We start from the raw sequence: 26,506 nt of genomic DNA on the forward strand, positions 1-26,506 counted from the left end.
TGAAGGTCTTTTCCCAAAAGGGAATAATTTCAGAACTGATGTTACTTTTCTAAACATTCAATTTCTTGAATTGTTCTATTTAAAATTAAAAATGAATCATGATGACAAAATAGTTACTTTTCAGAGGTCCCATGAAGAATGAGGAAAACTAGAAAACAGGTGAGCTTATGAGTTTGGAGGTTAAGCACATAGAGCCACCTGCCACCAAGGGAAGGGTGATGCTTCTTCTACAAGTTTTCTGGCAATGCTCCAGACAGCATCAAGATGTTCACCCCAAACCCTGACTGGCCAGGAGAGTCCAGGATCCTCTGAAGCAAAGCTGTAACACTGCTACTAATTAAACACTTCTAACTCTTTCTTTGGTGATCAGCATTTTATTCTATTTAGGCATGGTCTGGGTTATCACTTCCTCCCAATTAATCTTTAAAAAAAAATAAATCCTTACTTTCCATTTTAGGATAAATATAAGTATTGGTTCCAAGGCAGAAGAGTGGTAAGGGCTAGGCAATGGGGGTTAAGTAACTTACTCAGGGTTACACAGCTGGGAAGTGTCTGGGGCCAGATCTGAACTCAGGACCTCCCATCTCTAGGTCTGGTTTTCAATCCACTGAGCTACCCAGATGCCCCCTCCCAATGAATCTTGAACCCAAGTCAGTTTTCAAAGCCAGGTTCAACATTGTCTCACAAGCAACTGATTCTGACTGTCTAGGATTTCCAACCTCTGGAGGTTCTCCTTCAGAGACAGGGCTGACCCACAGAGCTGGTCCAAGACAGAGAATCTGGATGATTACTAAGCTACAGCAGATTCCAGGGAACAGAGGGTGACTATGAGCATAGGATCACTTCAAAAAACGCTTTGGAATCTAATAGATCCCATCAGCAAAGCGCATCACAAACAGAAATCCTAATTCTCATGCCCCTATATTCCAAAACATTTGTAGCAGCACTTTTTAAATAGCTATAAATTGGAAACAAAGCCAATGCTTTGAATTTGTGTTTAAATGTAATGGAATATGACTGTGCTATAAGAAAAGACAAGTATGATGAACACAGAAAAACATAGAAAAGATGCAGAATGAAGAAAGCAGAGTCAGGAAAGCAATATACAGTAACTACACAATGTCAATGCAAAGAATGACAATGCACCAAAAAGTCAAAAGGGAATTTTAACAAAATTATAATAATCAACCAGGACTCAACTGAAGATCTTTGACACTCTCCCCCACCCCCCTTTGTGGAGATGGGAGGTCCACAGGTGCTACACACTGCACCTTTTTGGATGTTCTCAATGTATTGATCCATTGTGCTGATCCCCCCTCCTTCCTAAAAAAATACTATCATATGGGATAGTTCTTAGAGAAGAAGAGGAGAAGGATACATGGGATTTTATGGTGACATAAGAAAGAGAAAATATCAATAATAACTCAAAACATTTGTAAATGTTTACCTAGTTGAGCAGAAAAGAAATCCTGATTTCCTACTCTAAGGTTCAGAAACAACAGACATCTCTCAGGCACTGAAGAGGGACAATAAGGGCGGGCAGGGATCAGGAGAGACGGATAAACTTTTTTGACTTTGCTTTACCTGTTGTCTAAGCTGGTCATCATAGCGCTGTCGAGCCAACTTGTCCTGATACTGAGCTCTCTGTAAAAAGAAAAAGTGGAGATGAGAACAAGGCCCTGACAGAGAAAGGCCCTGAGAATGAGGAGGCCTCGGGATTTGGACCCAAATTTATCAGAAATGTAATCACAACTGCATATACCTCTTAGGGGGAATATTTCTGCAACCACTCAACTGCTCTTATCATTACTTAGTCTCAAAGGCTTTGAATGATAAATGGGTTGGGATCTACTTCTGGAGAAGGAATTCCCAAACCCATAAAATGAAATCACAGGTGCTTTGATGCATTGACTTTAATGATGAAATAAAAATAAATTCAAAAAAGAGCTACAATAATCAATTAATAGACATTTATTAAATACCTAGTATATGCCAGGCAAGGAGGTGCTGGAATACAAAGACAAAAAGGAACCGTGCCTGGCCTCAAAGAGTTTACATTCTCTCAGGGGAGAACTATACAAATAGAAACATACAAAAGTAAACATAAACTTGTTGCTCTGAGCTTTTTTAGGGGAAAGGGGGGCACACCATAGGCTGGGGCAATCAGAAGGGCTTCATGCTCACTTTGAAGGAAACAAGGGAAGAAGGGAGAAAGGTAGTACTTCTAGTCTGGCAAAATCTGTTCAAAGAGAGGTCTGTTATGATTAAAATGTGAGTCTGGCAGTAGAGTCATAATCTTTATTAACCAGAAAGGAGAAGAGAAGGCTGAAAGCCAGAGAGTGGAGGTAATTACTTTTAGGGAAAATTTACCCTAATCTAGCTTCTCCATTTAGCTTGCTGTTCTGCAGCAGCCATGTGGGCCCTCAGTCAGCACTGACCTGGAAATTGAGAGACCCAAATCTGGTCTGGCCTCAGTTTATCAAACTTTCTCTCCAACCACTGACTCTCACATATCACACCTCATGAGCCAACTGTTAGCCTTCTGCCTTTGTCTGGGCCACCCAGGAGACATCGGGCTTCCCTGCTGCCTCAACTGTTCGCTTTTCCTGCTGACTACAGGGGGCACAAGGGTTTCGGTTCTATCTTCATGATCAAAGTCCTGTCAATAATTTCCTTCACACAATCCAGAGCCAGGCAATGGAGGTGACTGGGAGGAGTGGCCCAGCCAGTCTGAATGGGCAGCAGAGGAGAGAGTAACATGCAATGAGGAGGGAAGAGTCCAAGAGGTCAGTGTGTGAAGAGCTTTAAAAGCAAAGAAAAGAGTTTATAGTTTATCTTAGAGGCAACTAGAGTTTGAGGAGGGCCTGTGACATGGTCAGATCTGTGATCCTGAGTAAGAGGGACCAGAGTGGCAGAGAGCAGAGGCAGGGAGATTTCCAACTGAATAAGAAACACTGATGCACACCTACTGTGTGCTGGCATCCAACACCAGGAGAGAGACTGGAGCTGGTACAGAAAGACGGGCAATTGTCTGCATTGAGATCATTAAACTCTTGGGTGCTGATGAGGCCACCTAATGAGAAAGCGTAGGGAGAAGAGAGCCACACTACCTTCAGGTAGGAAGGGACCCAAGAGAGGAATGGGAGAAAGTGTCCTGGAAATGATGCTCACCAGGGTCGAATGCAGCAGAGAAGTCAAGAAGGGGTGCTAGGAAAATGTCATTAACACTCTTGGCTAAGTCCTCACTGGCAGCGGTTAGTCTCACGTCTGTCTCTGTCTGTCTCTCTGTCTCTCTCAAGAGGGAGGACAGGAAGAGAAAGGGAGCATAGAGAGCTTTTCTTTAGGAGACTGGCTATGAAAAGAAAGACACCAAGAGCTTGAGAGCATGCAAGGGTCTCCGGTTTGAGGATGGGGGGTTGGCTTTGGTAGGAGGAAGACTGAAGGAGAGTACAGAACAAGGGATGATGTGAAAGGACCATCAAACGTGAAGAAGAGGAGTGCTTGCTGAATGGTCTCTACATAGTGTCAGGCCAAGAACTCTGTGAAGATACTGTGGAAGCCTGTAAGAAATCGCCACGGTGGGAATGGGCCAGAGCCTCAATGAAAGGCCTGCCTTGCTGCAAGGAAGATTCTGGAGAGATCAGAGAACACTATTGTGAGTCTGTGTCATAGTTTTCCTAGCTCCATTTGGGAGGAGGAAGGAGAGAAGAAGAAAAGGAAAAGATAGAAGGTGCCAAAGTTTAGATCTTGACTGCACAAGAGGCACAGAATTTGAAAGTATAGAGTTATCCAACTAACTGTAGGGTGGGGATTGGGAAGGGAAGAATGTCTAGTTAGAACAGGAATGTACTAAGGGTCAGATGAAGGAATGTGAGAACTAAGAAGAGGTTAGGACCAGTGAGGCTCAAGGGGAGATGGAATGACTGAGTAGTTTATAATCTGATAAAGCTACTTTAATGTTTTTGATTATGGAAGTGGAACCCTTTAGAAAGCCCCCCCCCCCCATCCTTTGTGATATCAAAATCAAACCTCTCCCATTTCAAGATAAACCATGAAACTAAATGAATCCGAGACCTGGAATGAGTATTCTTTTCAAAAAAGGTCCTTCACAGTCATCATACTTCTTCTGCCAACACCCAACACAAAGCGGTTCCTCCAAATGAGGGAAGTTCAGGCTGATGAGGCCAAGGGTCCTTACCGCCTGGTGCTGCCTTGTTTCTTCATTTAGTGTCTTCCTTCTCTCTTCTCCTTGTGACCGAATCTGCTCATTCCTCAGCTGCTCCAAAGCGACTTCATATTCCTTTGAGAAGAAGGACAACCCACAGCCAGGGAGTGATCAGTCCGAAAGCCACGGCAGGGTCCTGATTCCTCAATGTTGTATTAGTACCTATCACTCTGGGTCCAGCTCTATCTGACAAAAGCTGACCCCAGTGAGTGGACCTGCCTCCACTGAGAACATTGTTCCTCTCCCAAATAAGCCCACCCTTCATTCAGACACACACACAGAATATAAGACAGAGAAGGAAAAATAGATCCTGGAAAAAATCTTGGAACACATTACAAAAAAAGCAAACTAATATTTCTGGGTCATTAATCTCTTGTTGTGAACACTGTATTTTAATGTTTGGGGAACTTAAATATTATCAGATGAACATCAGGGACTACATTGGGCTGAATTACTGATATTCTCAGAGGCTGCTTGAGTTAGTACTCAAAGCTTCAGCCTTATGACTGTGTGTATCTACCCATGCCTGGACAATCCTGTTACATCTCAAGTCAAGTCATCCTACAGGAAGCTTCAGTTTCTGAAAACTTAAAGACACCAACATTTGCCAATTTTTATCATTTAAATCTTTCTTTTCTCCTTTAACCATGGGATAAAATGCAACCAGTAGCCTTGGAAATCAGAATTGTGAAATGTTCAACAAGAAGTCTGACAACTTACTTTAACCTTTAACTGCTGTTCCTGCTGCAAGGTCTGTTCCTGCATCTGTGCAAGACTGAGCGCTTCCTTGGCATGGCCTAGGGGCAAATGGGGAGCAATGCTGAAAGAGGACTTCTGTCAGTTAAGAATGCCATCACACACATTGTAAGAGTTCGCCATCTCACTTTCTTCCTAGGCCCAAGGAGTGGGGTCCAGGTGATGTGGCAGTCTTGTTTCCTGTTCCTGTTTTACTGCCTGTTCCCTTCCATTTCCCTCCCCTCCTCTCATGCCATGTTTACTTCTCTCTAAAGATCTTTGTTTGTATTGATTCTTCCTCCTACTGGCAGCCCTTGACTACTTCTTGCTGCTCATCCTAAATTTTATTCATTTTCCAAGGTCTAATTCAGCCACTACCTCTATTTAAGTCTTCTCCCCAGAGAAATAGGCAATTCCCGTGCAAATTTATTTTGTATCTCCCAGAACTCCTAAGCAGTTAATAAACATCCACTGAATTGTGGTTCCCATCATGAAAATAAGTATCTTGCACTTATAATTTAAGTACATTGGTAATATATAGAATATTCTATATATAATGTTACATAAGAAATGTCTAACAACCAATCAGTAATCATTTTTACTAAGCACATACTATATGCAATCACTGAGGATACTAAAACAAAAATGGAACAGCATTGAAGGAGCTAACATTCTGCACACAATTACACACTGAATACAAAATCAGTTCAAAGAAGTTTTAGAAGGGAGGGCAGAAGCAGTTGGGGTTCAAGAAAGGTTTCAAGTAGGAGGTATAGCTTGACCTGCGTCCTGAAGGCAACCAAGGACTTTATGAGGTGAAGAAGAGGGCATGAGCTAAAGATGTTGGGGACTGTCAATGTCAAGGCACAAGTGGAGGTTGTCTGTGTGTGTGTGTGTGTGTGTGTGTGTGTGTGTGTGTGTGTGTGTGTGTGTGTGTGTGCAAAGAAGAGCAAAGTGACCAGTTTGGCTGAAATGTAGAGTTATGCACCACATTCTGTGCTAGGAGCTGGGTACACAACACCAAAAAAGTGCCCGTCCTCAAGGAATTAAAGTAGAACCAAATATAGTTTTTTTAAGTGGATTTCAAAACTCATAATATAAAACATTAAGTTTAAAATTCTCAAGACTAAGTTTTTATCCCCTGCACAAAGCATGATTATTTAACCAGAAATTATGGGCAACTAGTCCCCCAAAGAAGAGATAAGCGCTTCATCATCACAACTGACATTTATATAAGGCTTTGATGTTCACCAAATGCTTTATAAACATTATCTCATTAGAAATCCCTTAGAAACAGCACTCGGGATAAAAACACTCTAGCAAGACAGGGAATTGGAGAAAGGCTGTCCAGGATAATAAATCCCACTCCAACGAGTCTCTGAATCTAAAGTCAGAAAGATTCCAGAGATTGACCTTGTCAACTAAACCAAGCCTTGTTCAAGAAGGAGCACAAGAATTACACATTAATGGACACTGATCATAGGTGGAAGGTCTATTCCTCATCCAAGAGGACCTCACACCATTTCTGTTGGCCCAAATACAGAATAATAGGAAATCAGGCTGGCAATTGTGACACTAGTGGAACTGTAAAGCAGTAAAATGTTCTTCAGTACAACAAACACCAAAATACAAAGCATGGAAGAGATGAGAAAACCCAGCCCTTTATAGCAGTCTCAGACACTTCCTAGCTGTGTGACCCTGGCCAAGTCACTTAACCCCCATTGCCTAGCCCTTACTGCTCTTCTGCCTTACAACCAATACACAGTATTGATTTTAAGATGAAACATAAGAGTTTAAAACAAAAAACTAACCAGGCCAGAGAACAAAATTCAAAGACTGGAAGGAAAAAGTGGGAGGAGGCATGCAAGAAATGGAATGTAGCTCTACACAGGCTTGAAAAATCAGTTCGTGACTGGCTCAGAGGTTTAGAGCAGAATGCTAGCAAACAAGGCCAAGGTCATGGGTTTATCCCTCCAAAGATCAGAGGCAAGACCTCTGGTCATGGCCACAGGTTTATGTCTACCTCTAGCCAGAAAAACTCACGAATTGATAACTAGAGTTCTGGGGGACTTGGGGGAAACGATGCAAAGAAAGACATGGCCACAAGTGGGGAAAAAAGTCAATTGTCAATAGCTTTCTTCAGTTAAGGAGGGTGGGATATCATGTGAATTCTATCTCCATCAAATGTGACAAGTGAAAAAAGGAGAAAAATGGACAGTTATAAAGGTACAGGGTAGGTAGTGCTCACTTACAGCTGAAGGATCTGTGAGAAGCTCCTCAGGATGTTTCTGAGCTTGGTCTTGAATGAAGGGGTCAATTTGGGGGACTAAGTAAAGGGAGTGATAGGACCAAAAATACAGGGTGAGAAAGGAAAAAGGGTAAGACATTAGATTAGCTTTAGTTATAGCGTAAGGGAGAGGTGTCAAATTCACAGCCAAAAAACCCCAGAGTGCTGCAGAGAGCCAGATTAAAATGTACTTGGGTAACAGCTAGGTGGCTCAGTGGATTGAGAATCAGGCCTAGAGATGGGGAAAGTCCAGGGTTCAAATCTGATCTCACTCAGATCTCCTAGCTGTGTGACCCTAACAAGTGACAACACCCATTGCCTAGCCCTTTCCACTCTTATTCCATGGAACCAGTACTTAGTATTGATTCTATGATGGAAGGTAAGGGCTTTAAAAAATGTATCTGGGAAATATTTAACAAAGTAAACAAAAATACAATGTAATGGAAATGATATTAATTGGTTTTCTTTTCTAAGTCCTTACCTTCTATCTTAAAATTCCAAGGCAAAAGAATAAAGGCCAGGCAATGGGGATTAAGTGACTTGTCTGAAGTCATACAGCTAGGAAGTATCTGAGGCCATATTTTAATCAAAGCCTTCCTTTCTCCAGGCCTGGGGCTCTATTCACTGAGGCACCCAGCTACTCTTGTTAATTGGTTTTCTAAGTCAATATGCTTCCCACAGGGATCATTTCTCTTTGAGTTTGAGGCTCTAGGCTTAAGGTAGGTGGTGGTGGTGTCCTTTTCATAGAGGAAAAATAACATCACAGGGAGATGTCTTTGCTTGTTCATGAAATAAGATTTAAGTGAGGCAGAACTGTACAAACTCTTTAGCCTCACTCTTCCAGAGTGATCCAAGGACAAGACAAAAGTCAGGAGAACTGGTAATAAACTGTGGAGGCAGTAGATTACTTTGTTTATGGCCCATTGGAACAAATTGTTCTTATCTACCCGTTGGAGAACATGCTTAGGCTAATCACCCCCTAACTCACCTTCTTGGAACCACAAATGAGAGTTGGGTAAAAGGTATAAAAGAGAGCTGGTAAAGCAAAGTAGGATGTAAAGTGAAGGGCCTTGAATGCCAGGCTGAGATTAGAATTTATCGTGTAAGCAGTGGGGAACAATGGAAAGATTTTTGAGGAAGCAATCTAACCCCCCCTCCCCACTGTTAGTCCCCTCCTCTCGAAATACCTACCTATACACACAGTCTCTCCCATAGAATGTAAACTCCTTGAGAATCAGGATTACTTCATTTTCTGACTCTGTACACCTAGTATCTTGCATAGTGACTGGCAAATAGTAGATGCTTCATCATGACTAGTGAGTGACAGAACCTAATTAGTCAGGAAGATTGATCTGGCTATGGTATGTGGAATGGACAGGAAAGAATGGAGATCTTGTAGGAGACAAAGGTAATATTCTAACCAAGAGTGTGTGGCAGTGGAAATGCAAGGGAATGACAGAAGCTTTTCAGAGGGAGAAGAATCAACAGGGCTTTTCCAATGTCTAGAGGAAGAGGAGACAAAAGTGACATTCAATTTAGACTGAAAGAATGGTGGCAGCAGAAAGAGGGATCTGAGAAGGAAACGGGGGCAGACGAAGAGTTTATAGTCTTGGGAGTTGGGTGAATTAGAAATGACAGTGAGGGCAACATCCTGTGGGATAAAGAACACTGGAATCTCAAAGTATGGATTCTGATCCCAGCACTATTGAGGATACGTGTCTTTGGGGAAATAATAGGTCTCAGGACCTCAGTTCCCTCATTTGTAAAATGAAGGATTAGACTAAGAGACCTTTTAAGGTCCCTTCCAAGGTGTAAATCCATAACTCCATGATCCTATGGGTAATAAAGTCTAGCAGGCAATTGCGAATACTAGTCTAGCATATGGGAGAGATAAAGAAGGCAATAAGTATTAAGTGCCTATTATGTGCCAGACACAATGCTAAGTTCTATATAGATATTCTCTCAGTTGTTCCTCATAACAATTTAATGAGTCAGGAGCTAGAATTTTAAAGCTGGGGGAACTGAGACAGGCAAGTTAAGAGTAAGACTTACTCTTAACAGGAAGACAGACTGGAGAGTCATCTTTAAAAAAGTGATAGATGAAAAGCAGGAATGAATAAAGCCACTAAATGGTCACAGAATTTGAAAACTGAAAGGGACCTCAGTGACCTCCCAATCCAACTCATACACAAAAGAAATCCCCAATTGTAACATACCCAAAAGCAGTAAAAGGAAGAGAGAGGACAGGACTCAACAGCAGACATACATTTTAAGGGATGGGAAGACAAATTAAAAAGAGACAGGAGGAGCAGAGGTCAGTGATTCAATAACATCATCTAAGCCTATCACATTATCTATCCTTCCTTGTCTCATAGTCAAGGTTGCTCATGGACCATGATGTGATACGGTGTGGTGGGAAAAGATAACTGGTCATCTTAGCATGGCCCACTGAAGTGTTAATTGAGTCTAAGGTCCCACATTGGCTATTGTCAAAAAGAAAAGCTCTCTGTTCTAAAGGAACTAAAAATCTAATAAATACTATTATAAACAGATTATTAAATAGTTCAGGGAAGTAAGCTGTAAGGAACAAATTAATCTGTTGCTAGGGCACCCTCTTCCCAGGATTACCTGGGTCACTTGAAAACAGTTAAGAGTGGACAAGGATTTCCTGCCTGTACTCAAACTCACAACACCCTATAGCCAGAAAAGCTATTCCTGTTTTAGGTCACTGGAACATCTAGATTTCATCACCAAAATCTAGGGGGGTTAGAGTTCTGGGAAAAAGTATGATTTAGTGGAAGGGGTCAGAAGACCTGGATTTAAGTTCCAGCACCAACAGTGGCTGCGCAACCTAGAACATTTAGTTTTCCCATGTGTGAAATGAGAAACAAGGTTCTTTCCTGATTCAATGTCATTCAGCAGTTCTGCCTAGTAGGTAGGTGGAGATGGCCTCCACCTCCAAAGTGGCCTTTCTCAACCAATCCTGCCCAGGGACGATTCCTTCCATATGTCTCCAGAAGTTAAGTTCAAAGGGATCGTAGAGCAAAGCAGGAAATTCAAAATACTCCTTGGCTGGGTCAATGGCAAAAGCACCCTTAAAGACCACCAGAAGAAAACTGAAACCTAGGGAGAGGAAATGACAGAAAATGACAACTCTCCACAGTGGGTACCCCCCAACACTCTGGCCTGCTTCCTCTTCTCTTCTCCCTCTATACAGAGTTCTTGCTTTACGTAGATTCACATTAAGCAAATTCAACTTTATGTATGTAGAGTTCTGAAAGAAAGTCCGATTTCAAAAAACATCCATGTACAATACTACCCGCTCTCCATTCCAGCCCACTGGCTGGGTGCTCCATTGACTCCAACCTCACCAAAAAAATCCTTTAAAAACAAAAAAACCCTAAAAAACCATCTCTAAGTAAAAGCAGAAGAATGGCTAACAGGGAGACTGCTACCAGGACACTTAGCTTGAATCCTTAGGAGATGAGTTTTGCCAACCTTCCTAGTATAGTCTATCATCCATACATCTCTCGTATCTGGTGTCTAGACTTCATGGGTTTGTCCCCAATGGTTTTTTTCTCTAGGTTCTGGCCAGGACCCCATGTGGCTGACCCCAGTTGATATATTCCTCTTCTAGCTCTCACTTTTCTGCCCCAGTCCCCATATATTCTTAATCTGTGCTAGGCCTCTCCTCCACAGGCACAAGGGCCCCTCTCCCATCTTCCTCCTTTCTTTTCTATATTCATATTATGTAAAAATCACTTTATGTAAAGGTCTGTGGAACATCAACTTACATAAACTGAGAATTGTACTACTCATTTTCCTTTATATGCAAATGATTCTCAGATATATTTGCCAGTCCTGACTTCCAAACTCATGCCTCCAATTACTTATAGGACATCTTGAAATGGATGGCCCACAGACTTCTTTCACTGGACATGTCCACCACTGAACTCACTCTCTTTCCTTTCCCCTACAAGCCCTGTCTTAACTTTCTTATTACTGTCAAGGGTACTAGCATCCTCCCAGTCTTACAACCCCCTGACTACATTTATTCTCCCCCCCCCCCCATCCCTTGTCAAGTCCTGTTGATTTTGCCTTCATGATATCTCTCAAATATGCCCCCTTCTCTCCTCTGGTACTGCTACCACCCTGGTGCTGATCCTTATCTTATTTCTAGACTATTGCAATAACTGCTGCTGGTGGATCTGCCTGCCTTGGATATCTTTCCACTATAGGACATCCTCCACTCATGTCAAATTAATCTTCCAAAAGTCCAGGTCTGATCATATCTTCACCCCCATTCAATCTCTGACTCAATTATATCTGGTTTGGCTTTTAAAGTCCCTTTGTATCTATCTAACTATCCAGGCTTCTCATGTCTTGCACAGTCCCCTCTCTACCACATACTTGATCCAGTGATACTGGCTTTCTTGTTTCTCATACAAAACCCTTTATCTCCCAACATCCGGCATTTTTCTGGTCATCCCCCATACCCGGAACTCTCTCCCTTCTTCTCTCTTCTGGTTTCTTTCAAGGCATAACCTAAACTCTACCTGCTTCAAGAAGGCTTTCCCAACCCCACCTTAACTCTAGCACCTTCCACCTATGGATTCCCTCCAGTTTATTCTGACTGACTTTTTAGTATCTAGCTTGTTTATAGTTTTGAACTTCTTGAACCCAGGGCTGTGTGGACTTTTTTTTGCCTCTCTTTGTATCTCCAACAGCTTTGCACAGTGCCTGGGCACACAGTAGGTACTTATTTGATATTTGCAGACGGTGGCTCAATCTGGGAGGTGGCTTCAAGGGGGCAATATTTCCTTCCTCTCTTTTCTATCCCCCTTACCCCAGCAGGCACCTCCCATCGATTCCAGGATCAAGTGGGTTGTATCACCCAAATCTGCCTTGGCAGAGATGAGGCAATTGAAGAAGGGAGGGAAAAAGTGACCGGCCCAAGGTCACGGGGATCAAAAGGCAAGATGGAACAAGACTCCACTCTAAAGCCACAACTCTTGCTCCTAATATTCGTGGAACGCTCCCAAAGGGGTAGCCAGTGCCCATATGTAGTGGAGTGGCAAGGACCCATGGAGGGGACAAGGCGGCTTCCAGATCCACCTATGGAGAGACCCCAGACAAGGGAAGGTTCCAACCTCCCTAGGCTCAGTTTCCCCGAGAAACACAAGGAGAGGGGGTGGGGCTCGCGTTTCCAGGACCGTGAGGCCGGGAATAGGAGGCATGCCCCCGGGCTGACCCACTCACGCGAATGCTCGAGTTCGCGCGCCGCCTTGGCCGCGCGCTCCAGGCCCGTGGGGTCGAAGTTGCTCCATTTGTCCTTGGGCGCGTGTCGGTCCCCACCACCGCCCGTCCGGTCCCCTCCACCGTCCCCTCCGGGCGTGGGTGGCAGGGGCAGCATGGACCCCGGGCTCTCGCCCTTAGGGCCCTTATTGACTCCGAAGAGCCACGACATGACAGGGCGCACCCCTTCCCTCCCAAGTCCCCGACTCGCGCCTGCCGAACTGAAGAGCCTACACACGCGGCGCGAGCCTTCACGCGGCGCCCCGGGCGCAAGCTCAGGAAAAAGAGCCCGCCCACAGGCGGTCGGGCCCTAGAAAGAACGGGTATGACGGATGTTACGTGAAGGCTGTTTCGCCTTCGGATTGGCTGCTGGGACTATGATTCCTCCCCAACGTACTGCCCCACCTCCCCTGCCGGACGCGAGGCTAGGGTGTACAGCAGCCCATTGGCTGCTAGCGACTCCAGGGGAAAGGTGATTAGGGCGGGACCAAGTGGGATCGTCGTAGTCCTCAGCAACGGAGGCCGAGATGGGACACTCAAGGACACGACTGCCGGAAAAAAGACCGATGCGCATGTCATCACTTCCTTCTAGCAACGGAACGCTATGCCTCGTTGCTAGGGGACGCTGGGCAAAGTTCCCACCATGAAGGCGGCAAAGAAGCAGGTTCCCCGAGAGTCCCTGACCTTTGTGCTGCGCGGGCACCGGGCCCCGCTCCGGTGAGTGCGAGCGGCAAAAGGAACTGGAGACCGCCCCGAGCTAGGGGAGTGCTTAGAGATCACTGAGTTCCATCCACCCCTCTTTCTTCTTTGCCCCGAAGGGGAAACTGAGGCCCAGGCAGTGGAATTGGGATACCCAAAGTCACCCAGAGAATCAGGATCTAGAGCACTAGCAACCAGGGAAGAACCCCCGTAGGAAGTGGACCCAGAACTGAGCCTGCATTCATTCATTCATTAAAGACAAGTATTTATTAAGTGCCTACAATGTACCCTCACTGTGCTAGTTTCTGGGGATGCAAAGACAAAACCAAAATATTCCCTGCCCTCAAGGGGCTCATATTCTACTGGGGAAAACAATGAGTATTTAGTGTCTCCCATATATCAGACACTCTGGTGCTAAGGAAGATACAAAGAAAGGCTCAAATTCCCTCTGCCTTCCCTCAAATGGGGAGAAGTATTTAAGTATATATATATATATACTATATTTAAGTATAGTATAGTATATATATATACTACATATATATATACTATATTTAAGTATAGTATAGTATATATATACTACATATATATACTATATTTAAGTGTGTATATATATATATATATATATATACTATACATATATATATATATATATAAGATAGTGGAATGGTCTAATCAGATGCCAGATTGCCAAGGGTTGAGAAGAAAATGGGAAGAGAGAAATTGGAATCAGGAAAGCTAGACCTATGAAAGAGAAGAGAAAGGAGCATAGCTTGAGAGGGTGCTGGATACAAGTGAAGGGCTTTTTAAAAGATAAGTGAGACCTAAACTTATTTGTAGAGAGTAGAGAAGGAGGCTGTAGAGAAATTGAAGATTAACAAGAGGCTGGCTATGATCAAAGGTACAAGCTCCAAGAAAAGACTGGAGGTGATAGGATCAAAGGCACAAACAGAAGGGTTGGAGGGCATCTAGGTGGCTCAGTAATTAGAATGCGGAGTCCAACATCAGGAAGATCAGAATTTAAATCTTAGATTCTCATTAGCTCTGTGACCCTGAACCACTCGCTTAGCCTGCTTTGCTTCAGTTTCTTCATTTGTGAAATGAGCTGGCGAAGGAAATGTCAACCCACTCCAGTAGCTTTGCCAGGAAACCCCAAAGGGGGTCACAAAGAGTTGGACACAATTGAACAACAACAACATGGGGATTGGCTTTGTTAAAAAAGATGACCTTTTATCAGTAAAACGGTGAATACTCTACAGTTTTGAGGTGTAGGGATAGGAGAGAAAAGAAGCTAGAATTGCAGTCCTCTTAAGAGAAAAAGGAGAAAGGGGTAAAGAGAACTTGTTTGGAACAGCTATTGTGGGGAAGAGTGTGACAGTCATTCTTGAAGTTGGTTCCCTAATTCTAACTCTAGGTGGGGGTGTGGCTTTGAGCAATCTCCCACTAATGGAGATGGGCAGTGGGAAGTGAGGGGCAATAATAGAAACAGGACCCTCATACTCTGAGATCTTGTATTTCTCACCAGTTAGCACTAGTTAAACATAAACCACAAGTTCTGTGGTTTCAGCATTAGTAAAATATGAATTACAGAATCTGTATTGTTGATCCCATTCTGTATCATCAATCACCTGTACTAGATCTGTTATGTTCTATACTGTGCATCAGATTTGTGCCTGTTCTACATTATTAATTACTCATATTATTCTATATTTACTCTAGTTCTAAACTGTTAGACATTATTAATTATTTATAATGGTCATCTACTGTACTTCATCCCCACCCTCACCCCCCATGTTTCCATTCCAGAGGGGTAGTGTGACCTCTCCCACGTTGATAAATGATGGCAGGTAGACAATGGGGAAAACATTAGACATGCGCACTATGGGCTCTGGCATTCCAGAAAAATCCCCCAAACCTGTTCATGCTCCTAATTCCCTTCCTGATGTCCCCAAGATCACCCATGATATGTCAAATCCAAAACCACACCTCCATCTGAATTTGACCATGCCCATTTCCCATGGTTTCAGGCTATAATGAGAAAAGGTGGAGCTGTCTCTGGAATAGGAGACAACCAGCTCCCAGACCCCCAGTATGTATGCAAACTGATCTACACCTCCTGTTATGACTCCACATCTGGAGCTGCTACTCCATCAGCCTCAAGAGCTTCTCCATCACCCCGAAAGCTGCTTCTCCAACAGCTCTGAGGCTGCCACTTCACACCAAGAGAGCTGTTATTCCATCTACTCTAGAGAAGTTATTCTACCAACCCCAAGACTACTCTATTAGCATCAGGCTATTCCACTAGTTATCAGGCTATTATTTCACCACTTAAACCTCTTCTTCAAATAAAATTCGCTTCTTACTTCTGGATTGAACAGAGTTCAAGTCTCCCATTCTTGGGCATGTTCCTCCCACAATACCCCCAACTCCAAGGAACTCATTGACAGGTAAAATGTCCCAAGGCCTCAGGCAGACATTCTAACCCTTTCCCCTCTCCTCCAGAAAAATAAGCAAAAGTGGTTTCATTCCTTTTTCTCTCAGAATCACCCTGTTTCCTGTAGCTGAGAGGAGGGGGTTGAGGGATTATAAATTTAGTTTGAGACCTTTTTGGTCTGGGAGAAAGAGCTGTCCTTTTGACTCTAAGAGTAGGATTTCTCATCATTCCTTGGGAAAACTGCCTGGAAAACATTCTTTTGCGAGGAAAGAAGATTAAAGGAGACAGGCACAGAGCTTGGGCTTTCTTTTAAGATGCCCATAAAAAACCAATATTATCTCCTACCTGTGTCTTTGCTTTGCACCCCTTTTTTTCCGCACACCTTTGCAGAGGGTGGGAGAATGAGAGGTCTATTGGGAGTATACCAATATAGAGAATCAGGTGGTAGAAGGTGAATGATGAAGCCAGCTAAAGTTCCCAAGAATCCTTAAGAAACCTTATAGGAAAAAAACAACTGCTTGATCACATGGGTCAATGAGGTTCTGATTGGGGATGTAGACTCTAAGCGATCACCCTAGTACAAATATCAATAATATGGATATAGGTCTTGATCAGTGGCACATGTAAAACTCTGTGAAATTGCTCATTGGCTACAGGAGGGGGTGGGAAGAGAGGAGGGAAAGAACATGATTTATGTAACCATGGAAAAATATTCTAAACTAATTAAATAAATAAACTTAAAAAAAAAAAACCTTATAGGAATGTGTTCTCCCCGGAGGAGGTGCAGAAGGGCTATCAGCTGGGAGAAGCAAGTGAACCAGAAGAAAGAGAAATGAGAATAGGCCCAGAAGCAAAGAATTCCTGGGGCTTACACAACTGAGGGTTTTCCCAGCAGGCTACCAATGAGACCATCCCCATGGCCCTAATAAGGCCCCAATAGAACTTTCTTAGTTAATCTACTGTCTCTTCCTGATTGTCCTCTTAAACTCCTAGAATGCTCTCCACTCAGTTAGAACAGAACAGAAATTTGATTGGGGGTGATTTCAAGTCTGAACATAAAAGAGGGACCCAGAAGAGAAATGCCCAGAGAAAGAACAAAAGGGAGGAAATGCTTGACGTTCTAAGGTAATCACTTCCGTGTGTGTTGTGTTTTTATGAAGAGAGAAACGAAGTGAATTTCTCAGTAATACTCAGAAAACTGCCCATGGCCAGCATCATAATTCTCATGTATTAGTCAGCAATCGGGCCTCTTCGAACAATCTGGAAGATACTTCATGGAATCAAGAAGAAGAAATGGGTAAGGATGAGTGAGTCCAGGCATCACCAGGTCACACGGAAGGAGCCAAACCATCATTTCTAAAATGGAATATTTAGGGAGGGCTTCCCAGGGCTGCCTTCAGTAGCTCTCAGGGGGCTTATAGTAATCAGGGGAGGGTAAAAACATAATGATAACACTAGGGAGGATGACACCAGTGGTGCAAAGGAGAGGTCCCCAAAGAGGTACAGTGAAAAATATAAAGAGGAAGAGAGAGAAAAGATAGAGGGAGGGGATGAGAGAGGAGGGAGAGAGGGAAAGAAAGAGAGGAAGAAGGAGAAAATGAGGGTAAGGGAAGGGAGAAAGAAAAGGGAGGGAGGGAGAAAAAGAAGAGAGGAAGAAGATAGAGGTGGAGGGAGAGAAAAAATTGGCACCTGGTTGGGGGGAGGGTGAGTCATGGGAGAGGGGATGAGATAGAGAAGGCTGAGGGACTGTCAGATGTCTGAGGGGCTAAGTTGGATGGCTTTTACTCTCTTGCTCACAGCACACAGCTCACAGATCTGAGCTCTAGAGCAGGAGCTTCCCATAGGAACATAAATGAACTGCCCCAGAGCCTCAGGGCAAGAGACCAAGTCAGCTGCTGTTTACCAGACAGACTTTTTTTTTTTAAATTTAAAGCATATAATAACTTGGTTCAGTTTTTTCAAATGATCATTTCCTTTAAAGCATCTCAATTCCATATCATCATAGTTTTTTATTACAGGATAAGGTGCTGAGGTTTTTGCTTTAAAAGCATTCTCAACCTAAACCACAGCTAACCTGGGGTGCCAAGACTTCCCCTTGATACCTAATAAAGTCCTGTCCTTTTTACTACCTTCTATGAGACAAGTGCAGGACCAGATTCCATAAGTGGCCTAAGGTCCTGTTTGTCTCTCATATCTCCACTGATGAACTGCAGGGATTTCCTGGAAAGTGCTCCAGGAGTCTTGCTCTGGTACTGGGCCAATCATAGTGACTAGGGAAGTTGGGATTTGGGGGAGCAGAGACAAAAGGGAGGACACGACATCCTGCAACAGTAAGAAATCTGAGCATTGAGTGACACAGAATCCTATCTTATATCAGGTCTTTCCCTTCCCAAAATGCAGCTAGATTGTCTTCTCGGGAGGATGATCCCAGGATTGATGACTTAGAAGAAAGTTTACAGAAGTTGAAGGTCCAAGAGGGCAGCTTGGCCTCCAGGTGGAATTCTGCTTCTGACACAGAAGATGCTACCAGTTCAGATGCCACCGACCTCTGGAGCCCTGGCCAGTCTCAGTGGCCTGAAGGTCAAAGTACCCCATCTCCTCTAGGGGAGAAAGAAGCCCTGCCAAAGGCACCCATAGATTGGGAATGGTTTCTGAGTCCACAAAGCTTGGCCAGCCCATTGGGAAACTACTCACGTCTGAGGACTTTAGGCCTTCCATCGAGGTCCCTGTCTCCAGGCGACTACACGGCAAGCCTTCTGGAAAGGGGGATTTTGACTCGTAGCTGCCTACCATCTGTGGCCTTGGTGATGGATGGATCTCCTGCACAGTCTAACCCCCCTAAACTAGGAGCACCTCATGTGATCGGTGTGAAGTCCCTGCTGCCACCCAAGATTCCGGTGAGGTTCTGTTCTCCCCAGAGGAGAGGTGCCTCTCCTGGAGTACCCAGAGGCAGGTCTCTTTCTCTTACACGGTCCCATTCTTTCTCTCCTGCTTCCAAAAGGATGCGATGGGTCCGATCTCGTTCTCAGTCCCCCAGGCCCATGTGGAGACCCAACTCTACCAATGGCAAAGCTTGTGCACAGCCCCCACCCCAGTTCATCCCACCTGGGGGAAGGAGGAAGAAAACTTCTCTGACCAGACCAGCACGGTCTCGAATTTATAAACCATGGCCCTGGGCTGCCCGCCAGGGCTGCCTGCCCCTCAAAACCAAGGAAGAAGATGTCCTGGACCACTCCTGGAGCCCTTACTGCCTGCCTGTGCCTGGAATCTCCTCTCCCTTGGCTCAGGAGATGAACGAAAGGTAAAGAGGCCCTGCTCACACTAACAGTAAGAGTAGTTCCTTTGGGGTTTGCAGTCCTTTTCTCAGGTAATATCTCCTTGGAGAAATATAGCTGCCTCTGGGAGTAAATCCTAGAATCATTGCCCATCTGTAAGATGAGAAAACTAAGGCTCAGAGGAAATGACTTGCCCAAGGTCATACAGTAAGAATCTGAGGCAGAATCCAACCCAGGCCTTCTGGTTTCCCAGGTCCAGTGTCCTGTCCACTGGGTACTTCCCATAGCCCTTCCTGTCAGGTTGGTAGGATTTTCCCCATAAATGTAGAGTGGACTAAAGACTCAGTCTGGGGTTATAGTCACATTTCCCAGAGAAAGAGTCATTCTCAGAGCAGAATTTCACCAAGTTTTTGCTCCATGACATGGAACCTTTGGGGTCCAGGGGAGAGGAGCCATCCCTTCTGTGCCCTCTTCTGTGCTTCCGTCCTTTCAAAGAAACAACCTGGAACCGCTCCTCTAGGAGACTTCAACAACATTACTGATGAGCTCCTCTTAGCAGCCCGGGATGAGACGGTCACCTCTGAGCTAAGAGATGCATTAACAGTCTGTAAATTCATGTTTAAGGAATGGACTTTGTATGGGAAAAGGTGGTTTGTGGTTGTTTGAGAGTTTATAAGAAATGTACTGTGTCAAGAAGAAAAAAGGGTAATTCTTTTTGAAAGGATGGGGGCAGTTAGGTGCCTCAGTGGATAGAAAGCCAGGCCTGGAGACAGAAGGTCCTGGGTTCAAATCTAACCTCAGATGCTTCCTGGCTATGTGACCCTGGGCAAGTCACTTGAACCCCTATTGCCTTACCCTTACTTACTCTTCTGTCTTGGAACCAGTATACTGTATAGAATTAAGGGTTTAAAAAAGCACAAAATTTAATGTTTGTTTTAACAATTCAGCACCTATGATTGGTTACCTACATATTGTAGCCCGGGTCCTATGGGATGGTACATGTCAGGTGGGTACCAATGACTAAGGTCAGTCGCCAATATGCTATTTGTTTGCCAGGTGATATCTTGGCTAATAAAGTCAAAAAGGGCAAGGGAAGCTGGGGTCCAGAACCAGATTGAGGGTTTCGTTTAAAAGGGGTACCACGATAGCTCAGACGCCCTAGTCTGTGCATTGCAGGTTCTTCCAGACCCTTGAAGAAGGGAATGTGCCTCTGTCCCTGGGAACTGTGGCCCCCATCCAGAAAGCCCAGACAAGATTCCGTTTGCAGTGCCTGCGGGCAGAGGAAGAATGGGTGTTGGAGCTGAAGAGGCAGCAAGAATTAGAACGGACCCGAGGCCCCAAGTCCAAGTGGTAGGTGCTGAGACCTCCTTTGGGATCTACTGTCTTGGCCACTGATGCCCTGGAAAGGAAGGGATGCTCCTGCCTCTTGAGAGGCCAAGCTCCCCGGGAGGTGCCACCCAGGCCAGTGGCATCTCCCATGCCATGCATCAGGATGGTCTGTTATGTGGCTAACATTGCATAGCTCTCCAACTCTCCTCCCCTTAAAGATTCTGCTCGACCTCGCCTTTGTCTGTTAGTAGAATGGAAAGGGCCTTTATTGTGGAGCATTTTTCACCCACAGCTTTTTTTTCCAGGAAAATCCAACTTTATTTCTTGAATGGGGAGGGGAAGAGAGGTCCCTGGGAGAGGATGGTATGGGACTGGCCATCGAGCAAGACCACCCTGGGGAATTAGTGGGTTGCATCTTAACTTTTTCCGGAGAGGTGAGGGATTCCGGCTGAAGGCCTCTTCTGAAGCCTCATCCTGGTATGGCAGGACCTGAGGGTCTTCAGAGATCTCCAGGAGATCTTCCAGCTCCAGAAGGATTTTTCAGGCAGGAGAACCTTGACGTCTCGGCTTGGGGACAGACAGACTGTGCCTGCTCTCTGTGAGCTAGCCTAACAAAGCTCAGGAGGCTAGCTCTGGGCCGGCCACCTCAGCATCATCAAAGGCCCCGGGGTGGCGAAGGCCAAAGCTCCATAAACAATGCATTCTCCAAATGTTCAATCATATTTTTTAAAAGACCCCGTTCTCGATATGAAGACTCCCAGCCCATACAGGCCCGGGGGGGGGGGGGGGACCAGCTTTCTGCCTCTGCTCAAGAATGAGGGACCCCGACCAGCTCCCTGGCCTGCCTAAGAGTCACGCTTGTGGCAGCCATGTTGCCCCCCACGTCAGCTTTGTTCTGAGATTTCTTGATAGACATTTCTCATTCGCCTCCCCAGGTCACCTACATTGGGCTGCCACCTCTTGGCATTCTGGGGGCAGGCCCTTTGGTGCTCCCGTCTCCTCCCCCGACCTCCAGTCGGCCTCCAGGTCGGCCATCTGTGGCTTGGGCTTCCCCTGGTCTCCCCTCTGAACGTGTTCCTTTATCCCCAGTCACGGGGCGCTGCTCGGCCAGCCTGCCTAACAGGCAGAGGGTCAGAAAGGACCCAGCCCCTAAACATGGAGGGACAGCTGGCCCGGGAGCCGCACGTGAGGCGCCAAGCTCCATGAGCGAAGCCTCCTCGGGGAACGTCCGTGTTCCAAGTAGGTCGCTATTTCAGACCCGGCCTGTTCTAGTCTCTCCCAGCTGCCTTAGCCCCCAGTCAGACACTAGGCCGTTTGTTCTGGGAGAATTTGGCGGGGTTTGTTACTGTGTTTCTACAGAAACAGCTCCTTCCCCAAAGAGGACGCCCCCAATAAAATAGCAGAGCCGTGCCGGGCCTGCGGTGGGGGACCTCCCACGTGGCCGGCCCCCTCCTGACTTACGTGCCGGTGGAGGCCCAGGGGCGTAGCCAGCCTGCCGGATGCCCCATGACAACCCGGGGACGCATAATCCCACACTAATAGCTGCAGTGAATACTTGCCTTCCGAGGGCTCGCCCTGTCTGCAAGCCGTGTGCAGGCCTGCTTCCAGCTGCGAGCTGGCCTCGGGCAGGGACGCTGGAGCCTTGTGCCCAGCCTCTTCGCCAGACGGATGCCCAGGAGCGCCCCGGAGAAGGGGCGCGGGCGCATTCCAAGCGCTTGCCATCATCTTCTCATTAGGAGGCCCCCTTGGCCCTGGACCAAGAGAGTAAGAGTGTAATACCTGCCATGCAGCCAACTGTGGGCTTCTGCCTCCTGGGGGAGGCTGGGTAAACTCATTTTGCTAGACTCCCTCTGTCATTCCCCTTTTTATGCGTGAGATCATTTAAAAGAGCCAGGGACTTGACCAGAACTAGAAGATTCCGCTTCCGTCTCCCCTTGGAGTGTTCAGGTGGTGTTTAAACAAACAAAAACTCTTACCTCCTGTCTTAGTGTCAGTTCTAAGAGAGCAGCCAGGCCGAGGCAGTGAGGGTGAAATGACTTGCCCACGGCTACACATCAAGAAAGTATCTGAAGCTAGATTTGAACTCGGGCCAGCTCGGCCCAACTCCAGACTTGGCACTCTATCCACTGTGCTACCTAGCTGCCCTCAGTATGCACTTTTTAAAGACGGTCTAAGGGGGAGGCGTTTGAGTGGCTCCGTGGATGGAGAGCCAGACTGGGAAACGGGAGGTCCTGGGTTTAGATCTCGCTTCAAGACCCTTCCTGGCTGTGTGACTGCTCTTCTGCCTTGGAACCAATACACAGTATGGATTCTAAGAAGGGTTGGGGGGGGCGCTCCTGTGCTCCTGCTCGGGGTCCCCTGGGCTGGCCAGCACAGCTCTTTCTGCATGTATTTCAGGTATGAGATGAAAAGCTCCCAGTTCCACTATGAAGCCCACAAACAGAATGAGTCGTTGAAGAACAGCCAGGACTCACGGTCCCTTCGTAACTCCAGGCGGGCACTGGCTTCGGAGGCCAAGGACTTGGACAAGCGCCGCCGGCCTACGGGGCAGAATGATGAGTAATGAGACCCGAAGGTGAAGGAAGCTAATGGGGGCCCCAGACCCCAAAGGGGCCGCCTTCAAGGGCCAGCTCGGCTCACGGAAGGTCTCACCTGGGAAGAGAGACCTGACGCGGGAGGACCGCTGGGCTCGCTCTCACCCAGCCCAGCAGGGCTGGCTTCGGCCGCCCAGACCGACGCTCATTCATTCTCTGGCGCGCTCGCTCGCACGCCAGCTGCCAAGGGAGCCGCCAAGCGTAGCCAAGACAGCCCCGGCTCTCATTCAGTTCAGTAAAACAAACACTTAGCAAGGGCTGCTGCGTCCAGGGCTTTGGGGAGCTCACCGCCTCTGCAGAGGGAGAAGATAAACAGAACTGTAACGTACACTAGGACAAGGTGAGTGCTCCAGAGAGCCACGAGTGCTGTGTGGAGTCCCAGGAAGGGGGTTCTTGCCAGCCAGGGGCCGGAGCTCCAGATCCGGGAAGTCTCCCTGGAGAAAGCAGGTTTTAAAGAATGAGTAAAAGGAACAGCGAGGTGACTCAGTGGACGGAGAGCCGGGTCTGGAGACAGGAGGTCCTGGGTTCAAATCCAACCTTGGACACTTCCCAGCTGTGTGACCCTGGGCAAGTCACTTGACCCCCATTGCCCAGCCCTCACCACTCTTCTGCCTTGGAGCCCATACACAGTACTGAGTCTAAGGTGGAAGGTGAAGTTTAAAAACAAAATAAAGATTCAACAAGCAAAGAGGAGGAAGAAGGCCGTGAATCTTCAGAGCACAAGGACGGGTGTTGCTGGTGTTGGAGTCGGCCAAATAAACTCAATCAGACAAAAGGTTCTGACCGCATTTCCTGGTGCTTTGGGGCTCATAAAAGTGTGTGCATCGTGTCTAATGGGGGAAGGAGTCGGACGCAGGCAGGCTGTCCCCGCCACCTGATTTGCTCCCCTAACACGTCGGCACCTGAATTATTGTTTGTTACTTAAGCGTTGGATTGGACCAAAAGCTGGGCCGCCGGGGTAAGGGCAGGTTCTAGATTCTGTTGGGGCTGATGATCAGAGTCCCCAGCAGTGTTCCTGGCTTTTATGAGGCATCACAAATACACCAATTGCTTTTCTCGAGGAGCTTCCGTGTGGTCATTGCTTCCAAGCTCCCCCTTCCCCAGGACCAGCTTTCCCCCATAACAGTGGCACCAAATGGACCAACCTGAGTGGCTGCTGTGGCCAGGAGGTGGCGCTGCAGCCCCAGGCTCTGGCCCAGCCGTCTATGGGCTGCTGGTGGATTTACAAAGAAAGGAGAGACATCTAGCATGTCCCAGTGGCTGGAGAGGTAGCTGGAGCCAAAGGGTAAAAGGCAAACCACATAACCCATCGGTAAAAGAGTGTTTAATTTTTCTTTAAACCCTCACCTTCCGTCTTAGAATCACTACTGTGGATTGGCTCCAAGGCAGAAGAGCGGTCAGGGCTAGGCAATGGGGGTTAGGTGACTTGCCCAGGGTCACCCAGCTGGGAAGTGTCTGAGGCTAGATTTGAACCCAGGACCTCTCATTTCCAGGCTTGGTGCTCTCCATTGAGCCACCCCGCTGCCCCCGTTATTAACATTTTCTCCAACATTGTCTTAAATCTAGACAGTGAAAACAAATCATGCCCTGGTTTGTGTTTGCATGGGGTAAATGTTCACACTGAAATGTTAACAATCAACATACCCATTATATATCATTTATAACTATATAGGTATTTTATAATTTTTTATATTTTATATTTTATTTATATATAATACTTTATAAATAATATGCATTTTGTGTTTGTGTCTATAGACACAAACACTATATATTGATATTTATTTATTATATTATTAATTATGTTTTGTTATGTTTATTATATATGCGTACATCCCTTCCATGGCCGCTTGGGCTGCCCTTGGGTGGTAGCTGGTCCTCCTGAGCCATCCATTAGATTATATTTAGAGCCAGAAAGTCTTCATGCTCCACTGAGGAGCGGTCTAGAATGAGATGCCCTATTTCAAGCCCTTCGCAGACCTCAAAGCGCCCGATAAGCAAGCATTCAGCCCATAGTCCATGGCTTGCTTTATAGATGAGAGGCTGAGCTCAGAGTTCACTGTGCCAGAGGTGGTCAGAGAGGTCCTCGGGGCCCAGTGTGGGGCCGGGCAGGGCTTATCTTCAAGGCTCCCTCCCAGTTCCCTGCTGCCCCTGGAAGGTTCTGCAGAGGGCCAAACCCTCCTGATTGCACATTGCTTCATGCTCTCCGGGCCTGTGACCCACTTACCAAAGAGGAAGAAGCTGGCTCGGGACAGCTCTGCTTTGCCTCCCTCTAGGCTAGGTGGGGCTTCCTGGGTGGGGGGTGGAGGGGAAGGGGCGCCGTTCATCCCTGTTTTCAGTCTATTCAGCAACCCTGCAGATGGTCCTTCTGCTTGAGTTGTCATTACCGTAGCTCACACATGCCTTACATTTTGCAAAATAAGTTCCTGTTTTCATTGTGAATGCTCACAGCTGGAATTTTTATGGGCAGGAAAGCTAGCAGAATGGCCAGTTTGCTCTGTGTTCCCATAGAACATTTTATTTATTCCTCTTGGAGCCTTTCACACAAGAAACCCTTGATCAATATTTGGGGAACTGATTCAAGCCTTGTTTCAGGAGAGGGGCCAGCGAAGCGCACCTCCCACGGGCCTTCACATGGGCCAAGTGGCTCCTTTCCTATACTCCAGGGGTCACCAAACTTTTTACACAGGGGGCCAGTTCACCGTCCCTCAGATCGCTGGAGGGCCGGACTATAAAAACAAACAAACTATGAACAAATCTGTATAACGCTGTCTGGGATAGTGGAGGCTGCAGCGCTGGCTGGGATGGGCCTGTCACACCTTGCACAGGCCCATCACCGTCACCACTATAACGGGCAGCAGTCTACACAGTGTGGAATCCCCTCCCCCAGATTGCAGCTCACCATGCTGACGTCTTCCATTGTGCAGCCACGTAATCTATTGCAGGGCGCCTCGTTCTCATTCAGTTACTCTCAGAACAAGGCGCCACACAAAGGATTGTCACTGGAAGTAGTGCTGTATGTGAGCAACTCCACCATATACAGAGCTCCTCTCACTGACCGCCAATGAAAGAGGTGCCTCTTCTGGAAGTGAGGTGGGGGCCAGATACATGGCCTCAGGGGGAGGCCATAGTTTGGGGACCCCTGTTTTAGAAAATGCCCTTTTTTCATATATGGCAAAGCTATATAAATTAGGAATTAGGACTGGGAAGAGGCCAGGGCGTTTACTTCAACCATATAGAATAAATTAAGAGCAAGCTAAAGGATTAAAGATTGGAAGAGGATAAAGAAGGCTCATGGTAGTTATCCGGAGATTTCAAGGGCTGTCATGTGATAGCATCAGTTTTGTTTTTCTTGATCCTGGGAGCAAAATTAGGAATGATGGATGGATACATGGTTGAATGGATTGATAGATGGATGGATGGATGGTTGATTGATGGAAGGATGGATGGAGGGATGGATGGATGATTGATGGAGGGAGGGATGGATGGATGGAAAAGTACTTAATAAGGAAACAATATGTTTCAGACACTGTGCTAAATGCCAAGGGATTCAAAGACAAAAAAGATAGCCTCCACCCTTAAGGAACTTCCATTCTAAAAGGTAAGAGACAATGCGCACATGGAGGAAGGATGGAAAAG

General features: G+C 46.2%; 2 protein-coding genes across 2 annotated transcripts in view; one reads left to right on the top strand and one right to left on the bottom strand.

The window, feature by feature from the left end:
- Nucleotides 1–12,855, bottom strand: part of LOC100011951 (ATPase family AAA domain containing 3A) — a 67,379-nt gene extending 54,524 nt beyond the window's left edge. The window contains exons 1-4 of the mRNA XM_056796033.1: nt 12,507–12,855; nt 4,946–5,022; nt 4,199–4,300; nt 1,585–1,644 (exon numbers count right to left, since the gene is read on the bottom strand). Of these exons, the coding sequence (XP_056652011.1) occupies nt 1,585–1,644; nt 4,199–4,300; nt 4,946–5,022; nt 12,507–12,714 (447 nt within the window). The 5' untranslated portion in view covers nt 12,715–12,855. The remainder of the gene's footprint in view (nt 1–1,584; nt 1,645–4,198; nt 4,301–4,945; nt 5,023–12,506) is intronic.
- Nucleotides 12,856–13,002: 147 nt separating this feature from the next.
- LOC103095850 (uncharacterized) lies at nt 13,003–23,928 on the top strand. Its single transcript, XM_007481085.3, has 5 exons — nt 13,003–13,259; nt 16,833–16,969; nt 18,073–18,973; nt 20,124–20,297; nt 22,674–23,928. Exons 1-5 carry the CDS (start codon nt 13,186–13,188, stop codon nt 22,837–22,839), a joined length of 1,452 nt encoding a protein of 483 aa, XP_007481147.1. The 5' UTR covers nt 13,003–13,185; the 3' UTR covers nt 22,840–23,928.
- The last annotated feature ends 2,578 nt before the right edge of the window (nt 23,929–26,506 follow it).

The sequence above is a fragment of the Monodelphis domestica genome, chromosome 4 (genome assembly GCF_027887165.1).
Source record: "Monodelphis domestica isolate mMonDom1 chromosome 4, mMonDom1.pri, whole genome shotgun sequence".
Classification (NCBI taxonomy): domain Eukaryota; kingdom Metazoa; phylum Chordata; class Mammalia; order Didelphimorphia; family Didelphidae; genus Monodelphis; species Monodelphis domestica.

What these genes read in the sequence shown, in the direction of transcription:
- LOC103095850 (XM_007481085.3), top strand. Translation starts at nt 13,186, where the DNA reads ATGAAGGCGGCAAAGAAGCAGGTTCCCCGAGAGTCCCTGACCTTTGTG. An exon ending in GGGCACCGGGCCCCGCTCCG is followed by an intron (nt 13,260 to 16,832) that starts GTGAGTGCGAGC and finishes GTTTTTATGAAG; the next exon opens with AGAGAAACGAAGTGAATTTC. An exon ending in GCTCAGGAGATGAACGAAAG is followed by an intron (nt 18,974 to 20,123) that starts GTAAAGAGGCCC and finishes TGTGCATTGCAG; the next exon opens with GTTCTTCCAGACCCTTGAAG.